The sequence below is a fragment of the Xiphophorus couchianus genome, chromosome 6 (assembly GCF_001444195.1).
Source record: "Xiphophorus couchianus chromosome 6, X_couchianus-1.0, whole genome shotgun sequence".
Taxonomy (NCBI): Eukaryota; Metazoa; Chordata; class Actinopteri; order Cyprinodontiformes; family Poeciliidae; genus Xiphophorus; species Xiphophorus couchianus.
The window spans coordinates 739,239-759,155 of record NC_040233.1 but is presented as its reverse complement, the minus strand read 5'-3'; the positions used below and the strand labels follow the sequence as shown (position 1 = coordinate 759,155).

The window sequence follows — 19,917 nt, the reverse complement described above, 5'->3', positions numbered from 1 at the left end:
TGTTTAAAGTTATAATGCCAAAACAGGTACAATCATACTTTTAGTATACTTTGTATATATTTAGTACACTTAAAATGTACTTACACAAATGTAAGTATATTTGAAATATACTAAAGTATTTTTTTCATTAGGGCTACCAGCCTAAAAAACATAAAAGCATTTGATGCCTTCAAAGAGGCTTTTACAACTTCTTGCTGTAAAAGCAAAAATTTCAATTTGATCTCCGATAACAGATGATGTAGTCATGTTTTGTTTATTATTCAAAGTGGTTCAAAAGTTTTCTTTCATCAGTGGTTTTGTCAAGGACAGAACCACAGAAAGCACTGCGAACCTTCAAATCATTAATGAAGCAGGGCAGATGTAATAAGCTGAACATGGGATCATTTCTCATGTCTTTGTTGATTTTGACTTGATCATTTTTCATGTTCTGCCCATCGGCCTGCTCTCTGAGGGCCAGTTTTCTGACTAGTGCATCACTGACACCATGCTCATTAAAGCAGTTGGCGTGTGGGCCGGTACCAGGTCCTACGGGAGAATAAAGGAGGATTTCCATGAAACTTGAAGGAAGCCTCAGAAAGAAATGAGTTTTCAGGCATTTGCCACATTCAGTTGTGCTGACTTGATGAAGCTGGTGTCTATCTGCAGCATCAGTGCAGATAGACACGGATGACTCCCAATGACTGCTGCATGCAAACGTCATGTGTCTCCATGCAAAGAGACCTGACTGGGGTTCAAACCCAGAACCTTCTTGTTTCAAAGCAACTGCTCCACTGTGCAGCCCTGAGAGAAATTAATCACTTCAATTTCGTTTATTTCACAACAAACGTCATCTCAAGGCACTTTCAGTACATTAAGCGCAAAGTTTATTACTGAAAGTATTTTAAAATGTTTCTATCTAGATAGATTGCATCGAGTCATTGATTTGCAGAATTCACTCCTCCTGGACGAACACAGAAGTGACAGCAGACAATCGTTTGCGTTGTGTTGTGGACTTTACAGCTTCCCCTCATACTGAGCATGCGTGACGATAAAGAGGAAAAACTCAGTTTTAACAGGAAGAAGCAGAACTAGAACCTGGCTTGTTCTGAGCTTAAGACAGAGCAGAATTCATAAAAATAAAACAGATGAAATTATAAACATACAGATCAATCTGTGGCATGTTTGTTTCACTTTTCGAACCAAATTACTGACTAAAAGTTAAATGGATGTTTTTTTCTAATTTATTGAGAATTATATTTGGGTTTGTGTAAAAGTCTTTGTGTAAAAGTAGCTTACACAAATGTAAGTATATTTGAAATACACTAAAGTATTTATGTAAAAGTAGCTTTATTAAAGGATGACTTCGAACTTCTTGTATTGTGTTTCCGTGGTGTTAGTGCTTGCAGAGGAAAGTAAAGTAAGTAGGCGAGCTGGAGTTCAGCTGAAACAAGCTGTTGATCTGGAGCTGTTCTCGGTGCTGAACCGCTAAATCCAATTAGCTCCCTCCCCTCCCCGCCCTCATGGTGTCCCTTCATCCTGTCCTCTTAGGAACGATAGTTGCGGGCCAGGCGGTTCCTTTGTATGCTGTGCATATTTTCACCCTGTTTTCTGCTCTTCGTTGCACCGAAATGTGGATTTTCAGCGCCCGACGTAAAGATCCCAGGTCAGCTGCCGGAGGGGAGCGGAGCGGCTGGAAGCTGGGCTGTCCTGGGAAATAAAAAGTTCGGCTTGTCAGAAGACTCAGCAGAGGTAGGCTGAACACACACTCCGAGGTTGGTCTTAAAGTGTGAAATGTTTTAGGGATTAGAAGAACGTCGTGGATGTCTCTGGTCCGTCTTGCTGCTTTCAGCTATTAACTCATGGTTTCTCATTTTTCACTGATTTATTTTTCGTCTTTCTTTCTTTATATTTATTTATTTATTTATTTATTTATTTAAAGGGAAAATAAACAGCATTTTATTTTATCAACCTTTAATGAATGTCCGTTTCTTGCGTTTTTGTTTACTACAAAAGAAGACAAATATCAGGTTTCTTTCCAGGAGTAGTTTGTCTGTGAATAGGAGAAGTCGGAACTGATTTTTTTATGGTGACGTAGCAGTTTAGTTTATGACGTAGCAAAGTGTCCCAGGAGAAGATAGACTGGCTATAAATAACAAAGACAGACCTGAGCCATGGGAGTTGCAGCCTAAGTTTCTCCGTGGATTAGTGGCATGTTACACAATCAGGTTCTCCCAGAGGGTTGCGGAGGGTTATATTGATGCTCACTATAAAATCGTGCATACCATACCACTTAGAATTCGTATGATTTAGAATTTTGACCAAATGTTTCAGGTTGTCAAACAAAGGTTAATGCCAAAAAAGATGGTATGAATAAATATAAACTTCAGTTTTCAAATCATGATATTAAGGGAAAACCTACCCAAACCAAGCTGAATCCATATTCATATGTATTTGTAATTGTATTATAAAAAAAATAATAATTTTGTTTTACAAGCTTCATCCAGACCTGATCAATGCCAGGCTTGCAGCATTAAGGCAGCAATATAATAGAGCATGTCGATAGCTGAACAGGATCATTTTTGAAAATAGTGGCGGCCCATGTCATGGAGGATTTTCATGAGCTGTCCTGTGAGCTCATTGGAAAGATTATACAGACCACACAGTCCAAAAGCAGAGGATGGTCATCTAGACCACGGGCAGTTTGAATGCAGAAGCTAGTGCAGTTCAATAGATCCGGTACAAGCCCCACCCCTAGCCCCGCCCCTTCATTTTGATGGGCGAGTTTGACAGATAAAATTATTTCATGGTGACACTGCAGGAACAGGAACCATTATATGAACAAATGCACATTTAATGGATTACCTGCATTGACTTGAATAATTTTCCATGTTTTAATGACATATTTAAAACATTATTTCTTTTAAATAAATTACTTAACATTAAATTAGATATTTATTTTTTCAAGGTTCATTTAATAAATAATTTAATGATGTGTTTATTCATTTAATTTTGTCCCTTTGAACTCTTCATAATAAGTAACATATCATGCCCTGATTGAAAAAAAAGAACAGATGATAAAATAAGTCATTGACATCTATCGGGTTCCAAAGCCAGAATCAAATATCTATGAAGGAAACATGGAACAGTGCTGAAAGTTAGTAACATATCTTGCCTTGTAGATATTATTTCATGATATTTTTAGATATGTTACAATAAAAACAATAAAATAACAACCAGCTGGAGTTCACAGTATCTCTATACTGAAATGTACTGGGTGATATCAAAAGCAATGTTTGATCCCTTTCATGTTTTTCTTTAGATTCAACAGAGAACAGTCTCTTTATTAACTGAGATGAGTTTAAAATGTCTCGTCCAGCTTCTGTCACATGGGCTGTTTTGTTCTCCAGAAATGGATCTCATCAGGAGAGGAACGGCCTGAACACGGAGAAGTGAGCTCTGTTGGTCTTATCTAACCAGCCAACACTCTCATCCCTTGGAAACAGTGAGGCCTCAAAACAAGCTCCAATAGAGTTGACTCAGATTCACAGGAAGGAACAGAACCAGCCGTCTCAGCATGACAGACAGAGTGAGTTTCAACGCTCCCAAAGTCACCCCCCGGCCGGCCGCGCCTCCTGTGCTCCCACCTGAGCCAATTGATATCATTCGCACCAAAGCTCGCTCTCGGCGAGTCCACCTCAATGTAGGTGGTCTCAGTCATGAAGTGCTGTGGAGAACACTGGATCGCCTGCCTCGAACCCGTCTGGGTCGATTAAGAGACTGCAACACCCATGAGTCACTGCTGGAGATTTGTGATGACTACAGTCTCCATGAGAATGAATATTTCTTTGACAGACATCCAATGGCTTTCTCCTCCATCCTCAACTTCTACAGAACAGGGAAGCTGCACATGATGGAGGAGATGTGCGCTTTGTCCTTTGGTCAGGAGCTAGACTACTGGGGAATTGATGAGATCTACCTAGAGTCCTGTTGCCAGGCGCGGTATCACCAGAAGAAGGAGCAGATGAATGAAGAGCTAAGAAGGGAGGCTGAGACGCTGAGAGACAAGGATGGAGACGTTGAGGAGCAGGGCTGTTGTCCCGACCAAAGACAAAAGCTTTGGGATCTCCTGGAGAAACCCAGTTCCTCTGTTGCTGCAAAGGTAACAGTACACACACACACACACTCCTGCACACGCCCCCCCCCCCTCCCCCCTCCCCTCACATGCCTGCACACGCCCGCACCCCCCCCCCCACACACACACACGCCCACCCCCACATGCGCACACACACGCAATCCCCCTGCTGGTGAAGAAAACTGAAATGATCAGCTATAATTATTTCATCTCTTCACCAGGATGTTTGTCTGATGCTTTGGCATGTGGATAGTGTTTACAGCTCACAGCTGTAGTTTACTGAGATCAGTTATTTTCATAACAGTCGACCATGTTCTCTCCAGCTCAGTTTTGTTATAACTGGTCCCATTCTGACTGATAATACATAACTGTCTTTACGAAGTCTTTATCTTACATCTCATATCAGAGGCCCAGATTTAGGCCCATTGGAGGGTTACCTACCACACGTTTCTTTAACTCATGCAGTTGACAATAGACTAAGAGTAAAGTTCAACGTCATATTCAAGCACAGTTAGTCTGATGCTAGCCTGCCTGTTGCCTTTTTACACTCTTCCGGCCGATTCAAATCTCTCCTCACAGGCAGTCCGGGCTTTCTCCCATTTACTTGTTTTTCTCTGTTAGAATTTTCAACCGGGTCAATCAACAAACTGAAGGAGAAGTTTGAATGATGATGTTGATCTTCTGCGCTGTTATAGAATTGTAGCCTGCCTGTAGTTTTAGCAATGACAGCGGAGGAAGTGAAGGAAGCTGTTCAGTCCATGTTGGCCATGCTTCTAAATTTTCAATTAACAATAAAAGCCATCTGGTCCTCTTTTCACAGTGGAGGACGGTTGTTTCTGGCAGGCAGGCAATTTCGGGTCAGCTTCATAGTGTCAACCTGGTGCATTACATACTTTACTGCCAAACGTTAGCGACTCAGTATAATTTAGAACTTCAACAGACTCCAAGACTCCAGGAAGCAATCAATTTTTAATAGCCAAGAGCCCTCTGCCAAAGCTCTCTGTGTAAAGCAAACTGTAGAACAAAGGGCTGGTTTTTCACCAGTCCATCACAGGGCAGCACAGAGACAGACAGGACAGACAATAATGCACAAATTTAGAGAACAATCAACCTGACAGTCATGTTTCTGGACTGTGGGAAGAAGCCAGAGTCCCTGGAGAGAACCTGCGAATGCACAGGAAGAGCATCCAAACTCCATGCAGAAAGACCCCGGGCCGGGAATCAAACCCAGAACCTCCCTGCTGCAAGAAAACAGTGCCACTGTGCAGTTCATAGTTGTTTTGTCAAATTGATAATGAAAATAATATAGTTTATAACAGCTTTTCCAAATGGGAAAAAAAATAATTTCGGGCCGTTTAGATATTTGTGTCAGGGTTCCTGGTGATAAACTATTGCATTTTCATACAGATAGGAGATGGAAACAGAAAACAAACAATCTTGTTTATTTATTTTCCTTGGAAGTATTGTTTTGTATTAATACAATTGTCTACTTGATTGTATGAACTGGATATACTACTTATTATCTAGTCAGATTGGATGTTTCCTTTTGTTTTGTTTTCTCTTGTTCTATTTAACATTTCTACTCTTACAAGCAAGTGAAAATTTACTCAATAAAACTAGATTGTTTGACAAGATGTCAGTGCTTTCTTCTGTAAGGGTTTGTTAAAACCTGCATGTCCACACTGTAAACTGAATAAATACTTTAATTGTACCCTTTTACAATTAAAGTATATATATATACTTTCACAGAAGTGGAAATGCATATGCTGTGCATTGCTCTCTTCCACAGCAGAGCGATGCACCTGCCTGTTAAGAAGCAACATATTAGACTGTATGCTGTGACTGGCAGGCCAAATCCATTGTTCAGCTCAAGTTGCTGTAAAACTGTGGCTGGGATTTTTTAGCCACTCTGAGTGATCTCTAAAATCCATTCAGATAAGCTGTGCACTATAATTGTTAAATATTGGTGAAGTTCCCATTTTTATGGATGAAAATGAAGTAAACACACCTAATTCTGGTGACACTGAACAGCATTTTCTTTACTTGTAAACAGATTGTGAAGTCACCATTACCTTGTCTCTCCAGAGACTTAGGATGATTCAGGTTGTGGCATGATGGGTTCACCATGCAACCAGCCTGCACATACATGGATGACAGTTCTGTAAAATACCTTTGCGAGGAGCCATTGTTGATCAAATGTAGTTCCTCATTCTAAACTTAAGAGTTAAGCAATACTTGAAGCTGCTGTCACAGTTTTCTGTCTTATCATATAGACTGGTGTTTAAAAAGCACCTGTTTTTTTGGCTCTGAACATAAAGAAATGAAGATCATTTGGTGGAAAATCAAGTCATGTGATGCCTTTGAAGTATTTCTGTTGCACTTCTGTTTACACTGGAGATGAATGTGGTGAAAGTCAAAGTGTGCTGTTGTGTTACTACATTGACATAAGCATCTCATTTTATCAATTTCTTCATATTAAAGGACTGACCATCAGTCCCCATAGAAGATTTGATAATTATTAGACAAATTAATCTAACAGGAAACAATTATGTGTAAAGTTTCACTTTCAGTTTTAGAGTTCATCTCCCCTTGGTGTCTGTTTTAGGTAATGTACTGTTTGTGGCTCACTGATGTGACATTTAACTTGCAGTGGTGTTGATCCAGCTATTCTCAAGTCTTTGTAAAGCAGAACTTTTCAGCACCAGTGGCGCTGGTGTATGGCAGCCTTGCTTCTGTCAGATTGCCCCTGTGGCTACTGTCCAGTTGCTCACCACCACCACTGTGTGAATGTGTAGTGTGAAGTGCTTTGTGGTCCTCTAGACTTGATAAATCTTATTTATCATGTCCAAAAATCTGTCAGCTATTCATTTATAGAGTGTTTGCATTCTACAGTGTTAGTAAGACGATGTGGGAGCATTGTTTTATTAAGGGATAGTGTTTTCCACACTATAAAACATTTGAAGGTGGTTTACCTTGAAAATGAAAGTCTACCTGCTGCCTTGAAAAAGTCAACAAGAAAATTGCTTTGGTTTTAACTCAGAAATTAAAATTCATGAAGTTGATTTAACAACAAGGGACAAGTTGTCTAAACATGTTTTGTTAAGTTCATTAAATTTGATTTGTGAGTTTTAACTTAATGTTGCAATTTAAACGAAATAAATTTTTCATAATATGCAAGAAAAAAAATTCCCTCCTGTAAAGAGCACACAGTTCTCTATTTGTGCTCTATTAGTTTTACTCACAATATCCAGTTAAAATTACTATGCCTTTTTCTTTAGAATAATATAAATTCTTGTTTCAAGTTACATGAACAAAATTTCTGATCTGATAAATAAATTTTATTAAACATCACAATGAATTCTGCTCCAAAACATTTAGTGTGAATTCTCAAGCTTTACAATCTGTTAGTAGCAATAAAACCAACATTTGCTTTAATGACACACAAGAGTTAGATCAATGTAACACACTTCCATCTCATTCACGGTGCCACACAGGAGACAAAAACACGCTGCTAAGCACACTGGGAAATATTTCCCATTTCTGTCTTTTTCTTCTTTCAGTTTTTTTAAGTACTAACCTAAAAACTCTAGTTTATCCAACTCTTGAAGGTTTAACAAAATTAATAAAAAGTTAAAACAACTTACTGCTCTAAATTTGTCTTTCATAAACTCGCACATTTAGGTTCAAAATCTAGATCTCGCTAAATTTATTTGACCTAAAAAGTAGAAGATAGTAGACACAATTAAATGCAGTTCAAATGTCTTACAGAGCAACACTAAAAGGCTGTTATGGAATAGTGTGTGAGGCATCAAAACCTGTCCAATCTAAGTTATGTTTGCACAGATGATTGTCCATCATCTGTATGTTGCTCGGCTCAGGCACAGATGACATCCTGAGTTGTCTTTGCGAATAAAAAAAAAGGTTTTATTTACCTTTATACAAAAATACAGCTTGACATACTCGGTGCCTAACTCTCCCCAGAAGAACAGAAACCGAGCACTGCACCCCAACGTTCCAGGAACACACATCAAAAACAGTCGCATTCAATGACATAAAGGAAATATCAGTTACTAAGTTATCAAGCTACAATGAAAAATGAATGAACATATTATAATAAACAAAACAAATTGGGTGGGGTACCTCTGAACTATAATACACATGAACAGTACAATAAATAAATAAACTAATAAATTCAGTGTCTCTCACATGTACCTACTTCCTACAAGAAGTTGGTATAAGTCAATCCAAAGAGTAAAGGTCAGCAGGAACAGAAATTGCCGTGGAAATACAGTTGACACCATTACTAACACGGCTGTTTGACTAGGATGAAACTATCCCACATGTATTGTTCATGTTGCTGTCCAACACAACACAGTTATGTGGTCCTTCAGACAAAATATTTAAGTGTTTTTCTTTTACTTGAGTAATGTTGTTTTGAAGTAGCACTACTCTTTCCTAAGTATACTTTCTGGCTACTCTAACCACCTCTGATCACTTCACTGAATGTTTACAACAAACATGCAAAGACACAGACACACACCCACACAATTCAAGGTAAATACTTCTTTTATGTACACAAATTGCCTTATTCTTTGTTATCTTCTAGTAGGCCAGTAACAAAAAAAACTTTAATGACTCAGCTATTGCTAAAGAACAGTAGCTAAAACTTAAAGGGCTGGAAAACCAAAACAAGGAGAAGGTAAAGCAAGACAACTTATAGATATGTTTAAGTACTTTTTTTCTGCTCTGTCCTAGGACAACATGTATGTGCAAGAGTGTGGAGTGATAAAGGTTTTACAAGAACCATACTAGAGCATCTCAAACATTTGCATGAACAGTTTTTTGAAGAGTAAATGTTAGTTTGATCTGTTCAATGGTGAAGTTTTAAGGTAAGACAAGAGAGGACTTCACCAGTTAGAGATGCAGAAATAGATTTTTCATTAGAAACTCCCACAAATCAAGGACTCCAACTGTAAATATCAATACTATAAACAACAATCCATGATTTTTCATTCTATGGTCAACATCGTGAATATTGTGTTATTGTTTGGTTATGTATTATACTCTGAATAAATATGTATATATCACCAGAAAACTTGAGATGATGGTTTGTCCTTCTGACAACAAGGTCAACAGTGTACAGGCTACACAGCAAAGGAGCTGGCAGAGTCTTTGCAACTGGAACACATGTACTGAATATTATTACTGGAGAACAGCCGAATGCTGAACTGTGTTAAGCACAAAACAAAATTAATAAACAACAATTTGTCAATACCTCCTCAGTATGGCTTCATTTTAGGTAAGTTCACATTTTTTAGGGCAGTCAGCACATTTCAGTACTGCTTTCAGAAGAAGATTGAGTTGATCCTGAACAAATTGAGAAAGCATGTGTTAAACCTTTCTCCCTATTGACTATTAACATGGACGTTAGAACTAGTTAGAACTTGCTGAAATCTTTCTTATGCTTTTTGAGGAGCTGGAATAGTTTGTGGTTGTAGGTATAGTGTGTTAGTGTAATGGAGATTGGAACAGGGGACACCCTCCAGGTTGAAAACATTTGCTTTGTAGACAAGAGATGGCCCTATCATACCTATCTGTTGTTGAGAGCGTCATCTCTTCAGCCATCATCTGTTGGGGCAGCAGCATGAGAAACCAGGGATTCAAAAAGGCTCAACAGGCTGATAAAGAATGCTGGTTCTGTTCTGGTTCAGTTCTGGTTCTGTTCTGGGGACGACTGTGGAACCTCTGGAGATGATGATTCAAAGAAGGATTCTTCATAAAATCAATAAAATTATGGACAACCCTGACCATCCTCTTCAGGAGACTGGCTTGAGAAAACAGAGAATCTCCAGTCAGAGGTTTCTTCAGATTTGCTGTAATACAAACTGCTACAGGAGATCTTTCCTGCCAACAGCCATCAAGATCTACAATAACTCTTTGAAGAATCTGAATTCATGAGTTACAACAACATTTGGGGTTACAAAAGTATTTTTGAATTTGAATATTAATCATTCAGGTACAGCACTTTTCCTCTCCTGGTTATAGTCATTTTGAGGCTTGTAGATGTAGAGCAGTTCACTGTCATTTTCTATTCTTATTTCCGTCCTTTGGAGGTATCTGTCATAGTGGCAATGAATGGAACACAACAGTTGTGACAGCTTGTTAACACAGTTCCCAGTTAATATCGTAGGACTAAAGGCATCCAGATTATGATAGCAAGAGCTTTCATGCAGTGGAAAAGACAAGTGTGAACTTATTTTTTAAGTAGCTGAGGATAATAATGTTGCCTTCCCTGGAATTCAAATACAAACACCTTAACATACTTTTAACCAAGTCCCAGACATACGTAGAATATTCTGTGAAAGGTTTACAAAGAGCTATTTATCTTCGGTATTCAACTTTATCTTAACTAACACCAAATTGTAATCCACATTATTTGATTTCTATATTTTCAGTTGTGGTTGTTGTGTTATAGTGATGAGTACCCTGACTAGTGGCAAGCTTCTGTAACTAAGGGAGATTGTTCTGTAGTTTATAGAACAATCAACATGAAAATGTATCATACACAAGGTGAAGAAAACAGGGCAGCTCTGTCTGCAGCTTCTAAGACCTTTAGGAGTTTCCAGAATGCATGCTACCTTTTTTGCTTAACTGTTTAACTCGTTATTTATTTATTTTTAATTTTAGCTAATCTTTGATGCTTAGAACCCAAACCATGTTAGAGAGTTAAAATAAAAACAGTAAATAATTATCGCTGGTACTATTTCAGCAATTAAAAAATGCAATTCTTAATTTCTTGATCTTAAACATCAAATTCAATTCAGATTCAAAAACAACATAAATAAATAAGATAAATTAATTAATTATTATTTTAAATAATAATTAATTCTATATTAATACCTCTTGATCTTTGAGTCTTAATGGTCAGATTTAAAAACAGCAGACTGCAGCAATTCCTCATACTGATAATGTATCTAGTGACAGCAGAAAGGAATGTTCACCTTTAACAGGAAGAAATCTCTAGCAGAAGCTGAGCCTGAATCAATGTGAGCTGCCATCTGTCACAACCGACAGATATACATAGCAGCACTGATCCAGGAGTACTTTCTATGTAAAATGAATCTTTCTCTAGTCATACTAACCACTTTCACACTCAAACCAGACCCTCCCCGCCACAAACACGAAGCTTGGGGTTAAGTTATTCACCCAAGGGGAAGAAACAGAAATCAAACCCACAATTTTCTATTTGCTAGACAATTGCTCAAGCCCTAGCGTAGTGCACCTGTGGCTCAGTGGAAAAACATTCATAATACTTCCAGTCAGACGAAATACTTTGGTCAAAGTAAAAGATTATATTCAGTCCAAGCCTGCCAGCACTGTGAATCTTATTGAACCTAGCTGTTTATAGGGGAAACAGGGACAGAGAAGTCTCTCAAGTTCTCTAACCACATATCAGTCAGGACTCTTTAAAATCAGGACCTGTGCACCTTTCGCCATCTTCCAATTTTATTTCCCATCATATCCACTTCCTCCCCATTTATTAAAACTATTGTGAAATATTACAGTGTCCAGTGATACTTGGGGTACTGTGCATTGTTTAAATAGAACTGTGAACACGCAGTGTAACAGTTGCTGAACATTTGGAGGTCATTGGATTGATTCATGTCTGAATTACCTCCCTGTAACAATGGATCAGAACGAGGTATATAAATAGAAACAAGATCTGCAGAAACAGCAGCTTTCCTATGGATCCTTGTTCTTCCAGAAATACTTCTAGGTATTGATTAGGACTTGGGTTCTCTGTCCAGCCACTTTATCTACCTCATTTTCCGACTGTTTGTTTCCTTATTATGGATCATACATGACTTCTAATAAGTCAACCAATGGGATTAACTCTATCTATCTTTTCATTTTTGGTGACATCAGAGAAGGGATACTGAATCCCAAATCTAAGGCTTGAGTTCTTTCGCCTTAATTCTTCCTCCTCCGACTAGCTTCTAAAGCAGCTTGTATGTTCCAAGTAATTCTTAGAATCTGCCCTGGGTGCCAAGGTCACAGCATTTGGCAGCCATTAAGCCATTAAGATGCTGCAAGGTAGCCAAGCTTGGATACGCCTGCTCTTTACTTGTTTTTGCTTTATCTCTCTTTTCTACATCTTTCTTCTCTCCTTTTCTTGGCTGTTGTTTTTGACTATGTGTTCCCTTTGATACAGTTATTGAAAATCCCCTAAATGTGGTCCATTCTGCTGTGTGAACTGTAAAGCAAAGTGTTTCCTGGAATGACCCTGTAAGCCCAGGCAATCTTTGAACATGTTTGGCTGATACAATCAGTCACATGACTTCATGACTCTAAGTAAAGTAAATGCTGAATAAATGTACTACAACTAAATATTTCCTCATTGGTTTCATACTCAGAAATTACAGACATTTGGTCATTATTGCTGTGTTCAATGTATGAATCTCAGTGGCAGTGCTAGAGGGTGGTTTAGCTCCCCCTGAAGGAGTCATTACTCCCCAACAAAATATCAGATTATTATTTTCTTTTTCATCTAATTTAATATGTGGTTGTTGTGATATTATCCTAGCAAAACACAACTTATTTTTTTAAAAACCCAGCAAATTATAATCAATATCGATTGATATGAAATGCATATATCTTGATTTCAGTCATATTGTCGACCCCAATATATGCTTTAATTAATATCAAAATGTCACATATTCTCTAGCCATTTTATTGGTGACTATTGCAGATGTCTGGGCTCTCAGTGCACCTCTGTTTGTGTTGAGAACAGTTAGAACAAATTATCCATCGTAACACTCTCAATAAAACGCCTAGTCCTCCCTTAGCACCTGGAGCTGCCACTTATATATCTTAGTGCATCCCAGTTAGTATCAAACATGTCCGTTAGCATGGCTCACAGGAGTCCTGAGCCAGCAATTACTATGTGAAGATGTTTCTCATAAAACATGAATCCTTTCCCTACTGAATTCTTTCTCCGTTTGTTATTAGATGTGCAAAATTAATGTGGAAAGAAAATATCTGGAAATTACAATGAATGGTATCCTGCTGCAGTGGGTTGTGCAGGATACTGAGCAGGCCAGATGTTGATTCAGCTCCACAGGCACCTGAAGGCCTGTGATTTCCCCACACAGTGCTGGTGATGTTCAGCTGTCTCTCTGTCACACAGCCTGGCATCCTGTAGAGAGCTATATTTCCCTACATTTGTTTTCCCAGCATGATATCACACATGGATTATGTTCAAATGTGTAACAACTCAAAACTTTTTCTTCTTAGTCTTCCAATAACCATCCAATAATCTGGCCTCTAGGAAATCTGATATGTCATACACTTTAAAACACACCAATTCACAAATCAGATATTATTTATATTACATATGTATGTAGTTTAGGGTTAGGGTTAGGGTTACCCTAGGTTAACCCCCAGTTTTGCTTTTTCATGGTACTGTAAGACAGCAGTGTCCATTACTCTAGATAGGGATAGACCTGCAGCTTCATTTGATGCCTACCTTTTCTTAGTGTGGTCATTTACAGCTTGATTCTTTCTGTCCTGGGCGAAAACCACTTCTGACCTCTCTCTATCTTTTCTATAGTTAGCCGCTAAATCCTATTACAATTATCTTGAAGTGTCCTCTCAAAGGCTGTAGGGGAAAGACTTGGAGCTCACTTGACTAACACATGACATAGGTTGTATATAAAATAATTGTAGATCATCTTTGAACACTATTCTAATAGTTGAACCATAAAAAAAATAATTTTATGTTAAGCTACTTTTTAAGAACATGAACAGTGGTGTTTACCAACTAGGAAAAGGTAAAAAAAATGAAATGCTATCTGTGATTCCATTCAGCCAGTCTCTCCGCAGTTTGTGCTTTCTGCAATACCTCCAGCGACAAAATGCAATTTACTTTGCTAAGAAAACCTTCAGTTTAAAGCAGTTTATTTTAGAAATCATGGTCAAATCACTGTTACATCATTAAAGACTTCTATTTTTAGAGCCTAGACAAGACGCAGTGCAGTACAGTGTGTACAGTACAGTGTGCACATGTTAGGTGTAATGTGCATTGATAAATAATCTTATTTTATTACTACATTTTGTTGGACCATTTTAGCAAGAACCTCTCTCCCTTTCCTGTATTAATGTAGATAATGTAGATGAAGACATTCAATTTTTATTTGGATAAAATTATCACAGAATGTTTTAAAAATCTTTTTACAATAGAAAATATTGGCAACCACATCAGTTATTTGTCTTTAAATAACCACACTTTTTGTTGAGTTTATTGTTGAGTAGGCAAAACAATATTTTTTTGGCCCTCAAGTCTTTTTGAAGATTTTGGCCCATGTGACAAAACATCTGGACAGCCCTGCCGTAAATGTTTAATGCATGAACCTGTTCTTTAATGAAACCTCAGTTTAATATCTGCACCTTGCTATTTTTATCCTGTAAGCAAAACATTCTGTACCCATGTGCTTCAATCAATGTGTATCCGATAATTTTTCATTGTAAGTATTTTCATGTTATTATGGAGATACTTAGTCGAACAAATGCCCAACTGTTGTAAATTGTGAATATAAAAATTTTATATTACATTCTTTGACCATTAGTTGGTTGGAACAGTTGAGTCTCATAAAACACGATTGATCATGACAGTGAGTCCGAATCTGTTTGTCTTGGCTCAAATATTTCTGAATAAATAGAATCTTGACTGCAGTAAATCATGGAAATGTCATCAAAATAATTGTAGTTACTTTATAAGAGCAAAACACTAAATCTGTTTGACGTTATTCATAGTATCTGATTTGTGATCATTATTTGTGTATTAATTCAACTGCCTTTGAGATCTAATTCATACCTGAAAGTCTGATCTACTGTCTACTGGCTGTGAAGTCTGTGTAGCACAACTTTCATTATAGTTGTCATAGAACCACTAGGGTGTACTTAGGGTCTTTGTTGATGTTCTCATGGAGACCAGAATGCACATCATCATGGACAGTCATGCTTCTAGTTAGATGGTGGCATGTATATTTAACATAGAAAATGATGAGTAACACCAAAGAAAAACAACAATGATGCTTGTTTAGAAAAAAAAAACTTGATACAGGAAACATCTACTGTTTCTAAGGTGCAAATAACATCTCTTAGTGACAGCATGAGTACAGTCACAAATTAATATTCTGGTGAGAAATTATTGTTCTTGACTTTCAGTTTAAAGAAAGCATTATTTTGGTACAATGCATTGGGTGCAATTTGGATCACAACCAGTCAAACTTATGCATCCCATCAATATTAATTCTGTTGGTAGGATATCTGAATTTGAATTATTCTGTGTCTGAAATACAGATTATGATTTCATTTGGCATACGTCTGCTATATTTTAATGTCAGTCTGAACAAATTGAGTAGGAGGGAAAATGCCAGGCTAACATGTCCTGTGTCTTCTCCTGAGTCTCCTCTCAGTGGGACGTGCCTGGATCACCTCACCAGGGAGGCGTCCGGGAGGCGTCCTAACCAAATGCCTGAGCCACCTCAACTGGCTCCTCTCGACATGGAGCAGCAGTGGCTCTACTCTGAGTCCTCACTGGGTGACCGAGCTTCTCACCTTATTACTAAGGGAGAGCCTAGACACCCTGTGGAGAAAGCTCATTTTGACTGCTTGTATCTGTGATCTTGTACTGTCACTGCCCAGACCATAGATCAGGATAGGAATGTGCCCTCATTATTGCTCTTATTACATGGCATAAGAGGAGACATCTACCAGCACTCCAATGCCAGACTGTTAACTATCGTGGTTTCTCAGATGAACGTTCGGACTCCATCTCAGATCACTCGCCTTACTGGAGTCAGACCCACAGATCTCCAGCAGTTCCCTGGACAAATCTAATCAAGCTGGCAGCCTTGAATTTCTAATCGCCTTGTTCGTGCAGAACCGAGTTCAAACCTGTTCTGTCTTCCTCTGCGCTCCCGACCATCAAATCAAGCAAATCATCTGTCAAGATATCATCCAGCCCTCAGAGATACAATGATCACATTAGGATTAATCTTTAACCACTCGCTCGATCCCACTCACCTCTTCCTGGCGGATATTATGCTCTTCATCTGCAGTATCTGGTTCATCTCTGATTCTCCAAACTACCTCTGATTGTCCGCCCTCACAGTGCGCTGTCTGTCCTGGTTACCTGGTTCCTCGTCCAATCACCCAAGAACTTCAACATTGAACATTTCATATTTTGTAATAAATATTTTAAACTGATTTGTTGGTGTGGGTCAAAAATATTTCCAAAACCATGACATTATATAACTTGAAATGAATTTGATGTTTCATAAGGTACATAAACTGGAATGCTAGGAAAACTGACACTAAAAAAACAGAACTCAAATACTTGAAAAGTTTTATTACATAATAGTATTTCATTAGAAGTCAACTAAGGAAAGAAAGGCAATAGACATCCATCGCAGTTAGTTCACAAAAAGGAATGCCACATCTATTATTACAATATCAGGTTTGCTCAAACATAAAAAAGATCTGCAGCTTTGTATAAAGGTAACTATAAAATGATGTATGTTAAAAAGCCATCTAACATTCTTCATTGCTGTGTTTCTCTTACAGGTCCTGGCCATGGTCTCCATCCTGTTTATTATCATCTCCACCATCTCATTATCTCTCAACACTCTGCCAGAGCTTCAGGTTGTTGATGAGTTCGGCCAGTTCAATGATAACCCCAATCTAGCCCATGTAGAAGCAGTGTGCATTGCCTGGTTCACTATGGAGTACCTGCTTCGGCTGCTGTCAGCACCTAATAAATGGAACTTCATCAAAGCACCACTGAATATCATAGATTTGCTGGCTATATTGCCTTATTATGTGACCCTCTGCCTAACTGAGTCTAACAAGAGTGTCCTGCAGTTCCAGAATGTGCGCCGTGTTGTCCAGATTTTCCGTATTATGAGGATCTTGAGGATCCTTAAACTTGCTAGGCATTCAACAGGACTCCAGTCCTTGGGTTTCACATTGCGAAGAAGCTATAATGAGCTGGGTTTGCTGATTCTTTTCTTGGCTATGGGCATTATGATCTTCTCTAGCTTAGTATTCTTTGCTGAAAAGGATGAGGATGCAACTAAATTCACAAGCATCCCTGCCTCCTTTTGGTGGGCCACTATTACAATGACAACTGTTGGATACGGCGACATCTATCCACAAACCCTGCTTGGCAAAATTGTAGGAGGGCTTTGCTGTATAGCAGGTGTGCTAGTCATTGCTCTTCCCATCCCCATAATTGTCAACAACTTCTCAGAGTTCTACAGAGAACAGAAGAGGCAAGAAAAGGCTATTAAGAGAAGAGAAGCCCTTGAAAGAGCCAAAAGAAGTGGAAGCATTGTTTCGATTAATTTGAAAGATGCGTTTGCCCGTAGTATGGAACTCACAGACGTGCTGGTAGAAAAAAAAGAGGAAAGCAAATGTCCAGTAGATAACCACCTGTCCCCTAGTCGTTGGAGCTACCACAAACATTACTCCAATACAGATGTCAGTAGCCCAGCAAAGTCCCAGCCGTACCAAGAGGTCACGCAGTGGGCTTCGCCTGGAGCAGGAAAACCACTGTTGAATAAAACTTCTCCTCGACACCTTACTGCAAAGCAACATGACAGTTCTTACAACAAGACAGGAATCACCCAGGAGCAGCAAGACAAATGTGTAGAAGAGCCAATAAACATGGATATTTTGACCTCTAGTCAAACCCAACCGGCTTCACCTAAAGTCGGCAATAGGGAGAAACTTGTTGGTTTGGTTGATTCTTCAGGTGAAAAAGACAAAAAAAGCTCTTTGTTACCAAGTGTTGTGGAAGGTCAATGTAGTCTGAGGCACTCTATCCCCCCTCCCTTAGATTTAAGTCAAATCAGCACAATGGAAGCATGTCAACGCCTGGACAGTGACCAACCAATGACGATAATCAAAGAGGGTTTGTATGAATTTGTGTCCACTCCCCAAAGATCAACAACTGAAGAAAAGCCATTGTTACCACAGAGAGTGAATGATTATAGCAGTCCTCCAACAATTACAACTTTAAATGTGGACTTCATTGGATCGGAAGGTGATGTTCTTACAGCAATTATGACACCATTAGCAACCAAAGACTCCACTAGCTCACCCAAGGTTGATCAACTACTTTCTGAAGATGTGTTTTCTATGTTCTCTACTTCTCCCAGTTCTGCTACACCTGACACAGTGTCTGTGCTAACAATACCACAGTCTCCATCCTTGTCACAGGAGTCTGCCTGCCCTGTTGGGGAGAGTTCCATAATCAGGAGCTTAGAAGGTGAAGGGCAGCACACAAGCTTAAGCCAGCAGGGGAAGAATCACATGGAAAGGGCTGCTACTGGCTCTAGCTCAGCTAAAGCAAGCCCACTCAACTGCACAAATGAGCTAGTGACTATGAGAGAGGCAGATGGAGGAGGAGACACGGAGGGTAAAGGACAAGGACAGGGTGGGGAAAAACAAGAAAATCACATTGCTTTGGATGGAAGTTTGACACCACCCTGTGAAACAAGTATGTGAGCTCAATGATAAGGATAGATTGAAAGCAGAGATAGAAAAAACACATAAATAAAAAGAAACAAAAGCTTGTGGAATGCATGGTCATGACTTTGTTAAGAGTGATGGATGGTTACCTGATTGAGACCTCCTCCATGTTCAAAAGGACACTGAACGCACAAATTGTGGAAGCACAAACATAGATGTTATTTAAAGAAAGAAAAATAACTTCTGTTCTGTCAATTTTAATGAGCACCGATTTTGTTTGTGTTCTAATTGCTTGAAGACAAACCTGTACAATGACATGACTGAGAACAACCAATGATGAACTGCTAATTTTGTAAGACTCAGAAGAAAGCAAAACAACGCCTTGAGTAAATGAAAATATTTGTGAGTGTCATGATTTTTTTTGTTTGAATGCAATTTTGTCTGTTTGGAAAAAGAGAGTGGAATTTCACTCTTGTTTTCTACTCTGCAGTTTTTGCTTAGAATGGATAACAGGTAACAATAAAAGCAGGATGGCATTTTAGCTTTTGAATTTGTCAATGCAACGTTAACACATAAATTCAACAAATGTAGAAAATCATTCATCACGTAATAAACTCTACAGTTGGTCTTCCCATCTGTTGGTGAGTGAATTAAAGACGTAAGCATCTGAGCAATACACTACATGTGGGGTTGATGACTTTGTTCTGTTTTATGAATATTTAAATTTTTGTAACTTTTTCTATCGTTCTCTTTTTGTATAATCCTGTACTGACAGAGAACTGAGTCTTTATGATAAAATAAGCAAAAGGAGCTGTAATCACTCCTGTATTCATCACTGTATGCACACTTTTGAAAACGGAATATCCAGCATCATATTTCTGACAGGCAACATCAATAATAAGCAACCCTGGACATTAAAAGTGCAACAAATCTACAGTCATTTTCAATAAATCAGAATATGTGTTACAATGCGGCTCATTTGTCAGATTAAAATAATCTTTTGAAAATAACAACCTTTAAGCAGATATTAAACATACTTTTCATTAAGCCCAAATTCTGTATTGTTTTTTATTGATCTAATGTAATATTCTAATTTTAAATGTCATGTTTTCATTACATGTAAGCAGAAAATCATCATGATTAATATAAATAAAGGCTTGAAAACAGTGTGTAATGTGTTTCACATGGTGAACTGAGTTACTAAAGTAAATACAATTCTTATTTATTGAATATGACTGTATTGAGAAAGATTTATACTGTCATTGTTTTAT

At 38.3% G+C, this 19,917-nt stretch overlaps 1 protein-coding gene across 1 annotated transcript; it reads left to right on the top strand.

Annotated features, from left to right (window-relative positions):
* The first annotated feature begins 1,550 nt into the window (after positions 1-1,550).
* LOC114146016 (potassium voltage-gated channel subfamily B member 2-like) lies at positions 1,551-19,624 on the top strand. Its single transcript, XM_028019753.1, has 3 exons — positions 1,551-1,728; positions 3,387-4,138; positions 16,739-19,624. Exons 2-3 carry the CDS (start codon positions 3,554-3,556, stop codon positions 18,680-18,682), a joined length of 2,529 nt encoding a protein of 842 aa, XP_027875554.1. The 5' UTR covers positions 1,551-1,728; positions 3,387-3,553; the 3' UTR covers positions 18,683-19,624.
* The last annotated feature ends 293 nt before the right edge of the window (positions 19,625-19,917 follow it).